General features: G+C 47.8%; 1 protein-coding gene across 1 annotated transcript in view; it reads right to left on the minus strand.

The window, feature by feature from the left end:
* Nucleotides 1-1,821: 1,821 nt before the first annotated feature.
* The window catches only part of sdc2 (syndecan 2), a 43,080-nt gene continuing 32,696 nt past the window's right edge, over nucleotides 1,822-12,205 (minus strand). The window contains exons 2-5 of the mRNA XM_076011706.1: nucleotides 10,792-10,906; nucleotides 9,879-10,051; nucleotides 7,252-7,381; nucleotides 1,822-2,982 (exon numbers count right to left, since the gene is read on the minus strand). Of these exons, the coding sequence (XP_075867821.1) occupies nucleotides 2,819-2,982; nucleotides 7,252-7,381; nucleotides 9,879-10,051; nucleotides 10,792-10,906 (582 nt within the window). The 3' untranslated portion in view covers nucleotides 1,822-2,818. The remainder of the gene's footprint in view (nucleotides 2,983-7,251; nucleotides 7,382-9,878; nucleotides 10,052-10,791; nucleotides 10,907-12,205) is intronic.

Below are 12,205 nucleotides of genomic sequence, written 5' to 3' on the forward strand. Positions count from 1 at the left end.
GTTTAAAAACCTGTACTTTCTTACTTTTACTTGAATAAAGGGGTTGAATTGGTACTTTTACCAGAGTTTTTTTTTTTTTCAACACGAGTATCAGGACTGTCACTGAAGTACACAATGTGAATGCTTTTGCCCCCTCGGTGGTGGTGACCAGCCAGCTAGCAGAACCCAGAGTGCGCAGCTTCGATTTAAAGAAAGAAGACACCAGAAACCAGTTAATATTAGGCCACAATGTTTATTCAGTAGTGTTGTTTCAACTTATAGGTACAATACTGTCAGCTTTTTTTTTTTGTTGTAAGACTAGAAAAAAAAGTAACCGTTTACAGTCATCCATGCTCACAGAATGCCAGTCGAGTCGTTTACGCCCCTCCTGCGTGTACACACACCTGCCATGTGCTCGGCTCGAGCGCGTACGTTTTCCAAATGGTAGGCACTTTGATGGTTTAAAACATTTGTGAATATACATTTATATATATTTATAGATATTTTTTTTTAATATGCTAATAAGCAACTTGGACTTATAAGGTCAGTTCTCCGCTAGAGAAAGAGAGACAGAGAGAGAGGGGGGGGGGGGGAGAAAAAGAAACGAGTGATGAAAGAAGAGGGCGAGGGGACAACATGGTGTGGCCGTACTGGGGGCTGGGACCAGAAGAAACACTGTGAGTCTTTGGGATTTTTTTTTTTTTTGTCATTCTTTTTTTTTGTTACGTTTTTTTTTTTTTTTTTTCTCGTTACAGTTCAGTACCTTTAGTCCAATGACGAGAGAGGACGACGGAGGAACGTGAGGAAGTGAGGACGAGGGGGGGGGGAGAGGGGGAACAGCTCGGTGCGGGCGGGGTCTAAGGAGCTTCGACGATGTGGCGACAGCGTCTACTACCGCGTCTACGTCACACGACTGTACAGCTGAGAAACAAAGGCATCTTCACACGCTGGCGACACAAAAACACACCAATGCCTCCCGACAAGAGAGGAGAGAAAAGGAGAGGAAAGAAGAATGGAGGACTTTGTTACAAGTTTGTTTTCCCGCCACGTGACCGTAAAACCTGCGTCCCGATTGGACGCAGCTGCTCGCCGTTGACCAGTAGGGGGGAGGGGCGCGGGGGGTTGATGTGGCGTCGCGGTGGGAAACGCTTTCAAAACGCGGAACGACTTCCACCCCTCAGCAGGCGCTTCTCAGACATCTCCGCCCCGATCTGGAGATCATCGATTTGATTTTTATTCCCTTGCTTCTCAGAGAGAATCCAGGTCTCAAGATGGAGGTAGCTGCAGAGGTGTGTGCCCTGCACGAAGGGGTGGGGTAGGGCTCAGCCAATAGCAGCCGGGAGGAGCCAAGAGGAACATTATTAGCATTAGCATTAGCGCTGGGGAGGACAAAAACCACCGGGCTGCCCGGGTGGCTCCGTCCACGCAGCTGAAAAGGAGCCGTTTGTTTGGAGAGGAGGGCAGCTGACAAAGTGGAAAGAGCTCCACAGAGTTCCAATGGGATTAAAAACAGAAGGGTGGGAGAGAGAGAGACGGAGGTCCGGGGCAAATAGAGGAGGAAGGGAGGAGAGTGGGGGAGACGGAGGGGTAGAGTTGGGTGCCAAACACCAACCTCCAACCGCGGAGGGGGAGGAGGGAAGGAAGGGAGGATGGATTAATAGCAAAAAAGGGTAAAAAAAAAAAAAAAAAGAAAAGAAAAGAGCCGCACGAAAGCAGCGGGGAGTGAGTGTCGTCCTTGTGCAAACGTGAACGAGAAATATTTTAAAGCGGGAAAGAAGTTCCACGAAGACGCGGAGTGAAAAGCAAGAGGTTGCGAGATCAGTCGAGCTCCGACGCGCTCGGTTATTCCGTGTCTCTGTGGAGATCACAACCGCTGCCATATAACAATGACAGAGAGAGAAGGAGAGAAAGGGAGAGAGAGAGAGAGAGAGACGGCGAACACGGAAAAAAGAGACGGAACGAACGGGACGAGACCGAAACGAAGAAAAGAGACGCAAGGGCGAAGGAAAAAAAAAAAAAAAAAAAGGATAAACATTGTAACCTGAAGTGAGACCGTTTACGTTGACCGTTGAACATAGCGTTAACGTGAAGACCGGAGAGCCTCATCAAAACTACCAAGGCATTTTTTTTTTTCTTTTTAAACATCGGAGAAAAGATAAATTAATGTTATACAACCTTAAGAGATCAACATCAGACATGCTAGGACGAGAAAAAAAAAATAAAATAAAATAAAGAAGACAAACGAAAGCAGGATCGGTACAGAATAATTATCCTCAATTATTTCCACTGTTGCTTTTTTTTCTCTTTACAAATAACGTACTGCTACGGTTAAGAGTAGTCAGCGGCTAAGGAACAGCTCCTGGTGATGCGAGTCGACTCTTTCACGGATCCCGTTGTTTCTGAGTGTTTGTGTGTGTGTGTGTGTGTGTTTTTTTGTAATTTTTTTAACTTTTTTTTTTTTTAGCCTTATCAAATAATACACAAAATGTTTAAATACACTGAGATTTGCCATAAAATGCGGAAAAATGCTCGGTTTTCATTAAAAAAAAAAAAAAAAAAAGAAGAGAAAGAGAAAAGGTCTTAATTACAATAATCTATGCAAAAGCTTTTTTTTCCTTTACGCTATTTTTTTTTTTTTTTTTTTCCTTAAAGTCGGCTTGAACTCGTTGTCGTTTGTTGCGGCGTCGGCTTAGCGGGCCGGCTCTCCGCCGGGCGGGGGGGGGGGGCAACAAGACGCTTCTCCGACAAGCCGATTCTCGTTTTGACGTAACCGATGCGTGTGGGTTGGCGGGTGGGTGGGGTGTAGTGTGGGGGAGGGGGAGGGGCTGGGTGGGCGTCTTTATGCGTAAAACTCCTTGGTGGGGGCCTTCTGGTAGGCGGCGCCGGAGGGTTTCCTCTCGCCCAGGTCGTAGCTGCCCTCGTCCTTCTTCCTCATGCGGTAGACCAGCAGGAGGATGAGGAAGATGGCGAACAGGAAGCCGATGACGCCGCCCGCGATGACAGCTGAGGCGAGAGGGAGACAAAGCACAGGGATAAATCCAAACCCCATTTATGATCTTTATTTTATTTATTTTCAAACTTGGGCTTGGTTACTTTGGCAAGACGGAAAAACAAATAATCATAATAATGGATTGGATTTATATAGCGCTTGTCTAGGCACTCAAAGCTATTTACTTTGAACCCATTCCATTCAATGTGAATTGCGCTTTTATCACAGAACAGAGCAATACGGATAATGTACAATGTTGAGTTCAGGCACCAAACAAATGAGCAGTTGGTGAAATCAGGACGCTTGAAATTCAAAGAGATGGCCGAATTAGGGACGTGTTTAGTCGTGTTTAGAGCAAACAATGGACCGTTGCCCGCAAATTTGCGGAGGTTATTTGTTTTCGCATCACTGGGTGACAATTAGAGAGGGAAACTTAATTTCAAACCTCAAATTTCAAGGGCTACTTTAAAACAAGTGCGTATCTCTGCTGTTGGTGTTAAAACATGGAAACAGACGACCTGTACAAAATGTCTTTCAGCTTAAACAAATGCATAAGCAGATATTTGGAGAGTTACATGACAGCATGTGATGAAATAACTATTTATAGACTTTGGATTTGTTGCGTTTTGTTTGTTTTTGATGATGGCAACTCATCTGAGCAGTTGTTTCAAGAAAGGAGCAGCTGTGATAAGCTTTCTTCTAGGCTTGGGCGATAAATCGATTACGATAATAATCGCGATTAAAAACTCCACGATTACGATGACAAACGCATGAGCTGTTATTTCGATAACCCAACCAACCCCACAGGAGAGAAACAAGCGCGTGCTAAATGAACAGCCAATCCCAGCAGAGAAACAACGGCGTGCCTCCTTCCCTCCACCCGCCTCCTCTCGCTCGCAACAACTCAGATGGGAGACACACACAGCCGTCCGCTAAAGCTAGTTATAGGAACACGAAGAAATGAGTAGCGAGGAGCAGAAGTCGAGGGAAGTGAAGAAACTGTTCAAAATGTGCCTGAGAACTGTACCCCTGACACCGAGGCTGAGGAGGAATCTGAAAACGTCCAGCAGGATGAAATAGTGGCGAAGAAAGGCAATACCAGTTCGGTGATTTGGAATTGGTTCGGCTACCTCAGGTCCGACAAAGTACAGGCTAACGCTAAGTGCAAATTATGTCGGAGAACAGTCCCAAGCAAAACGGGAAACACCACAAACGTCTTTCAATATCTCAAGAAGTACCACGATAAAGAATGGTATGAAAGCCAGTTTACGTTTTCATGCTAGCCTCCCACGCAGGTAATGCTAAAAACAACGCACTGCTGCAAGAGCCCAGGGGGAGTGTGCTGCGTGATACTCTCGCTAGCACTAGCAGTAGCCTAGCTAGCGACAGTGCTAAGCAAACAGTTGCTCGTCAAACAACAATACAGTCAGCCTTTAACGCAGCTACCCCGTACAAGGGGAAAAAAAAAAAAAAAAAAAAATCGACGCAGTACAGAAACATAACCAGAGCAGTGACGTGCAATATTGTACTGTCTGTCTGTACCTCTTTTTATTTTTGTTTTTATTTTATTTAATCAGTTCAGTACACTACCTCTAAAATGTTTGAGAGATGTTAAAAACAAGACACATAATCCTCAAGTTATTTTATTTCAGTACATCTAAGATGTAAAAAAATAATACAAATGTCTTGGTTCTGTCGGGTTGTTGTTGAATGTTTTGTATTGCCATACATTCTAACAATAAATATATCAAAAATAATGTTTCTGGTTTCTTTGCGGTCCAAGGAGAATATACTAATATTAAAACTATTATTGATAAAAAAAAAAAGAAAAGAAAAAAAAAAGAAATCATATCGTGATAATTATCGACATCGAGCAATATCAGAAAACATGTGATAAAAAAAAATTGCCATATCGCCCAGGCCTACTTTCTTCACCCAGCTCCTGATGAATAAATACATCATTCATTCACACCACGATCACACCAGTGGTGGCAAGCTCCATGTGTGGCCACAGCTATACATGGAGCTACAAGTGGCAGCCAACCCGTGCCAAAACGGCCCCTCCGACCACCAACCGCCCAACACTCCCTCACGTTCGTCCGGGGCAACGTGGGTTAGGTGCCTTGCCCAGGGGCACAACGGCAGACTGGGATGGAGCGGGATTTGAACCGCCGACCTTGTAAGTCACTGGACAAGCCGCTCTACCTCCCGAGCTACAGTCCAAGCCCCGGAGGCTTCGGCGCACCTTTTCATTTCCGACCCTCGGCTGGCGAATGAACGAATCCAATACGGACAAAACAAACGAGGAGTCGTTCCAATGAGGCTCGGGGTGGAATTTGATTTCTTGGCTGGCTGATTGATCTCAGCGGACGGCTTTTACACGACGTAACCAGGAACAAGAGCGAGTGGCGGTGGCGTTCCAGCTGGCAGGAAGTCCGTGGTTCAAAAGTCGTGTCGGTGGGACAAATTGACCAATCTCTGACTCATCTTTTTTCAGCAGTCTTGTGATTTTTTTTTCCTTCCTGAGGAAACATGAGACTGGGTTATGAATGGGATTTTAATATCATTTACGGTTTTTGGCTTCCCGCGACAGTTGCATCGACATGTTTTGGGCGAAAGGGTTGCCCGGGTCCCGGAGTAATTACACAATTCACGCATGACTGCATGATATAACACAATGTAATTAATGTGAACAGAGGCTGGATCCCGGCACGAGGTTCTTGTTATTGCTGCTGCTCTCATCTGGAGTCATAAAAGGAGGCCTTCCTTTGAAAACTGTTCCGCTTCCACTGTGTGCAAACTCCAGTTCAGTTTTCCGCCCGGAGTTCTTTCCTCGCGGCTTGACTGATGGTTCTTTATATTGTGTGAAATCAATGCAACGCCACCGGTTCAACGGCAACATTTGCAAGCAGTTGGACGTTGGATCCGACATCCTAGAAGCATTTTTTATTCTTTGACTGTCAAAAGTCTGTACTAAACTGATGCACAACACACACACACACACACACACTTGGTTGGACCATTTCCACGAGTAAACGATCCGGGGGACCTGCGTGAAGGATGGCCTGGCGCAGGTTTAACTGACGCTAATGGACACATTATAAGTCAGCAGGGCCGAGAGCGGTGAAGTGGCGTAACCTCGAGGGGGCCGCGGAATAAAAATACACTCGGGCTGCATGGTGAGCTTTGACCCCTCCCCCACCCATCCCCACTCCCACCACCCACCCCATTCCTAACTAATGCGCCTAACCCGCTGCACGGGCTTATTTCACTCTTCTTGCCAATTATTCCTGTACGAGGTTCCTTATAGCTTTCTAATCTCTTTAAGGTCTCCGTCCCCACCGCTGCTGCAGCGTGCCCTCTGCTCCACTTAGGATTTTAAACCTGCTGCCCCCCCCCCCCCCCCCCCCCCCCAAAAGGTTGAACATCGGGCCTGGAATCCATCCGTCCGCCGGCGGACCGGCCAGGCAGCGCAGTGGGAATAAAATGAAAATTAAATGATGGGCAATTATTTTCACAGAAGCCATCAGGGAGATGAAACCTAACGGTTATGATACAGAAGATAGGACGATTTCTTTCAGTCCCCGGGGGGACATTACATTTGTATCGGATGTGTTCAGCTTTTTCTTTTTTTTTTTCTGTTATTCGCCTACTCGCGGCCTCACCCGAGAACTCTGTGTTCACAAGAACGAGGAGCCAAAGAGGGAGCGAGACTTTAAATAGAGCGAGACTCCTCGGGCTGAGTTCGTCTTCTGACGGCGGCTGTCCTGATTTGTCCCTTTTTTGATGCCGTTCCTGCCATTTGCCAACACCAGATGGATAAGACAACAGAGCGCGAGCGAGGTGCCAATCAACTCGCTCGCCTCAGACACGCCGGGGGGAGTGGGGGGGGCTGGGGGGGGGGGGGAGTGAGGCGCCATCAGAGAGAGCAGAGAGTTTTTCGAAAAAATGTAATTTCCTCTCTGTCCCCTTTAATGTTTTCAAAGAGCGCCACGCAAACGCGAGCGCACAAACAAACACACACACACACACACACACACACACACACACACACACACACACACACACACACACACACACACACACACAATGCTGTGAACTCTACAGGGTCCCACAGAGGGAATGAAAAGGAGTTTATTAAAAAAATGTATTATTTTTGGAAGTGGATGAGGCAGAGGGAGGGAGACTGCATGTGTGCAAATATAAATGAGCCTATGTTCTTCTGGAGGTAAAGAGGATGAGCGTGCGCCGTCATGAGCAGGTGGGGGGGGGGGGGGTCGTACCTGCCAACACTTCCGTCCTCTGGAAGAGGTTCTCCGTGCGGACCTCGATAGCCTCCTGTGGTGACCCTGGCGCGCTGGTTGTACTTGTCATCTGGTTCCTCTGCATGTCCTCTGTAACTGGCACTGGTGCCTGCAGGTGGAGAGATGTTATTTAACACACACACAAAACCAAAAAGAAAAATAAAAAAAAAATCACGTTTCCCCTTTAACCTTCCCTGTCAATGGGATCCACTTTGCGCAAAAGGTTCGGCCCATTCAGCTTTCGGATGACATTTCAGAATGTACTTCGAAATGCAGTGCGACCTTCGCATGTGAACTTCACTCGACCCCCTGCAAGCTTCTGAATAAACATGTCCACCTGCTCAGTGTTTCGGTACTTGTTGCGTTACATGGTGTTTTAATAACGAGGTGATTAATCGCAACATCGCAAACACAAGCCTCTGATTTGTGAATCTACCGGCATTCTGCTTCAATAGCTGCGTTTCCATCACAGTGTTTCGCAAAATAAAAGCGATATTTCTAAAATTTCCACCAAGTACAATTGCGATTTGCAGGTGTTTCCATTGAATGGTGTGAAGCGCACGAGCCGTAATTCTCGTAGAATCTCGTCACCCGAGACTCCACGTTGAGGAGGACGGAGGAATAAAACATTTTGCGATAAATCTGCATTTCGATGTTGCTTGCTGTCAAGAATGGTTCCGCCTCCTGCTCCGTCCAAACATAACGCACCATTTTCGACGTGACCCCGTTCGTCACATCCGCTGACGTGTAAATGCAAAAAAAAAAGTGTTTCCATGACACTTTTGCGATATACCTCAATATCGATACGTCTGAAAAACCTCCTCACGAGAGCGTAAAAACCTTTCAGCCATATTTGAGAGGTTTTTCAGAGTTGAGCCGTTTCCGTCACCAGTTTTTTATTGTGATAATTAGGTTTTGCGCAATTCTAGGAGTAATGGAAAGGCATCATTTTCAATAATAAAACAGTCAGTGCATTTACATTAGCTTAACAGCCAGCCTGGAATGGTCCTAAAATAAATAAATCTGGTCCTTCATTGATTTCCCAACAATCAGAATTTATGCCGGCCGTGCTCTCAGCTTCTCATCATACACCATTAAATTCAACGTACAGACTTGTAACAGGTCTTCGCTTCAAACCCAACTTCTCCAATGAGCCAGGGATGTGGTTCGCCTCAAATTCTGAACTATTCCTCAAAAGACTATCGGGGAATTTGACTGCTGCACATGGAAATCGGTGCAGTCAAAGAAAGGGAACTAATGCTTCCTTGGAATCTGGCAAGTGAATCCTATAGAGGCACGGCATGAAAGTTCAGAGAGGAAATCCAGATGGCCTCAAAAGATTGGAGCAAGTTTTTTTTTTTTGGGGGGGGGGGAGACTGGAATGAAGTCTGAGTTAATGACATCACTTGCTTTTTTCCACACGAGTCTTGGGAAAACAAGCAAAGTATCTGGAGCAGATCCGGAAAGCGTTTATTGCTGATATCACCAGAGCAGCGTGTGGAATGGAGGCGGGCCAGTGTGTTTGGCTCATGGAAGGCGGACGGAGACAAGAGATAAAGTGGAAGAGGGCCAAAGTAGGCCTGGCTTAGGGGGTTGGGACCTCAGCGACTAATCCCCAACAGATGTAGTATCCAGTGCAACGGGGCACGAGCGAGATCGACGGTGGTTCCAGAATATGTGATTATGTCCTAGCGGGATGTAATCCACCACGATTTGCAACGGAGCAAAAACACCGAGAAATGACGTGAGCGCTTGATCTTTATCCCGAGAGCGACCTCACGGCTCCCGGTGCTACGGGGGGGGGGGGGGGGATTTAACGAGATGCCCGGGTCGGCTAATGACGCTCTGGGGGACTGGCGTCGCCCTCCGCCGATGGACGAAGTGTCACGAACGAGGCACTGTCATTATCGCATATAGTTAAGAGAGGGAAGAATGTAGCGGATCCGACCATTCTGGCGGGACGCCTCATTGAACAACAGATAAACGGCGCTGTGGCAATTCCCCCTTCCTGCTTGGAGCCCAGGCTCAGCTCTGCCGTGCGCCAAGTGTTGTTTTTGAAGCGTTTTAAGTGTAGTTCTGCAATTGTCATGGAAGTTTGCGCCGACTGATCGGGGTGGAGCGGTACCACCTGAAACCACAGGGGCGTGACCGAGCAGCAGCGTTGCAAACAATTCAGGGCAGAACGGCAAAACACAAGGAGCTGAGAAGAAATGACTTCAGAGGAACACAGGGGAAGACGACTGTGTGAGTTGTATAGCAGTGAAAGAATATCCCAATCATGATCGCTTGGAAGTACGTAGACAGTCTTGGATTCTGATCACCAATGACCTGTGTTGCAAATTTGATGAAATTTGGAACCTGTTCAGTGTGTCGAATGTGTGCAGGAAGTGGCTCGTGACATTTTCGCATCATCAAATTGTGCAAATTGCGCACTTCCTGCCTATGTGACGGACAAAATGTACCGAGTGAATTGTGGACCTTGATGAGTCTTTTGACAATCGATAGCTTCGTGGGGAAACCTTTTGCAGTAGTTCCCTAAGGAATCCCGGAACATTCAAAGAAAAAGATTCCTTAGCGTCTTTCAACGCTGTGCCGACGCCCCTCACCTCTGTTCTGAGCGGCTTCCTGGGTGTGCTGGGCCGGGCCTTTTCTCTGACGGTGGCCGTCTCCACCCTGGGGGTGAAGTCTTTGGTCGTGTCCTGGGTGGGCTCCGCTGCGTTGGGCTCGATGTAAACCATACTGACGGTCACCGTTTCCTCCAGCACCTCCTCGCCTCCACCTGCGGTTGGAGGGCCAGAGATTTATCAAAAGTGCCGTCTCCCCCGTCGCGGGAAAGTTTTCGCTCAGCACATTTGGACTTCTGGCACGGAGAACTCAGACGTGCCTAGCACGCGTTTGCAATGAGGATCAATGCGAGCGATATTTCATTGTAGCGGTGCACACTTCGTCTTACTTAACTTCACACTTCGTGGGTTTAATTGCAATGTATTATTTATAGAATGGAATCCGCTGCGTCGTGCGGCGCGGCGGTGGAGCGGCAAGGCCTTTACAATAGTGGCGAGACCGTTGATCACGGCGCCGCCTCTTTTCACCTGCCGCGACCCCACCGCCCCTCCGCCGCGGCTCGCGCGTGTCCAACTTAGATGTACTTTTGACAAAGAATGAGCATTACGGCGGCGCTTAAAGCAAGCGGACCGAAGGAGCTCATAAAACAGACGTGCATAAAACTCGCTCCTTTTTTCCCGCGGCGGTCGGCGCGACAATGAAATCTCAATTGAAAATCGAGCGGATGGGAGATAAAAGGCAGAGAGAGACCCAAAGAGAGAAGAAGGCGGAGAGATGACAATAAAAGCTGTGGATGGGGGGGCGGGGGGGCGGGACTCGAAAGACACGACTCGGGCAGGCTCGTAAAAAAAAAAAAAAAAAAAAACCTACCTGCAGCAGACATTAAAGTTAAAGCCATGGCCAAGATAATGCGGAGCGGTGTGTGGGTGTAGAGCGGCTGGGAACGAGACGTACCTGAGCCGGACCCCGAGTTAAAGTCGTCGTCGTCCTCGGGGTAGTAGCCTCCTGAGCCCGTGTCGTCCAGGTACAAGTCGTCAGCCTGAGAGGAAGCCCGGGCCGCTTGCGCTATCTGCCAAACACAAGCAGATAAGGAGGCGGCGAGGATTAATGTCAGTTTTATCGCACGTCTGCAGCACAGCACAGCACAGCACAGCACGGCACGGCACGGCACGGCACGGCGCAGCGAGGAGCCTCGAGCCACTTTCAACCCCAGCGCCCACCACCACCACCAACCACCACCCGCCAGTCACTGCAAAACGCAGTGAAACACTACAAGTTAGCGCTTCAGAAATGAGTGTGTGCGACACTGTCATATGTCAAAGTGGGTTTCCATAAATGTCAAGTCAATCTTGAGCACACTTATGAGTGTTTGCTGGAAAAACTAAATCACTGTGGCGGTGTTTCCATGAAATGATGCAACTGATGGCAAATTAATGAGCAAATTAATTTGCAACTCAATTTCAGGAAACACTGTCCACTGGGCAAATTGGAATAATTTGTGCAGGTCAGATTGGAGGAATTTATTTCCAATTAAGGTTTTTCCCTTAACTGCGTCACGCGATATTCCTCATTAACAGGCTCGGTGGCAAACACCTTGGCAGACGCTCGTGTTCTAACTGAAACGCAGCTAGTGACTTTCTACATTTATGCAATGTTATAGTTTTAACAGCGGCCATAACGTTGGTGGGTTTAACTATTAATTTCACAATCCAATTTTCTTCTGACAAACCCCCTGCATCCTAAAGAGGGACTTTGTATCAGAGGGTGATGACATTTGCTGGAATCGTTTAAAGGATGGATGATTGACTGTGTTGCATTGAGCGAGTTATCTCTCGCGCGCACAACAAAAGATGAAAAGCCCGGACGTCATCAAAGACCAACAAAGCAGCACAACGCGGCCAAAATCTCTCATCCCGTCCTGTGATTTTGTCGCGACTCATCAGACTGTGTCAGTCACATGGTGGATAAACCAAAAGATAAGTAGGCCGTCCTGCTAACAGGTCAATACTGACGACCCCGCGGCCACCAGCTCAGTTTAAGACCTTCGGCATGTGCGGCTCCTCCCACGCCGGCGTCGTCCGGACAACGCGCCACGCTGGGGGGAATGCTTGTGTTCCAGCTTAGCCCGGTGATTGGGTGAAAGTTTAACAGTGGCGGCTTGTCTCACATGATCGGTCACCAAGGGGGAAGGAGTGAAAGGGAAATGCACGCCGAGCTGAAAAGGTTTCTGGTACGAGTCGGGTTGTGCTAAATATGTGTCACTCACTGGTAGGAATGTAATTCCTTCCTTCGGGCATGTGGTCGACTATCTACCACCAGGGTCTGACTAGAGCGCAAGAAAACAGTCCAGCAGCAACAGCCCCCAGAG

This window comes from Nelusetta ayraudi, unplaced genomic scaffold (assembly GCF_046127955.1).
Source record: "Nelusetta ayraudi isolate G7.1 ecotype Tasmania unplaced genomic scaffold, CSIRO-AGI_Nayr_v1 ptg000135l, whole genome shotgun sequence".
NCBI classification, from domain to species: domain Eukaryota; kingdom Metazoa; phylum Chordata; class Actinopteri; order Tetraodontiformes; family Monacanthidae; genus Nelusetta; species Nelusetta ayraudi.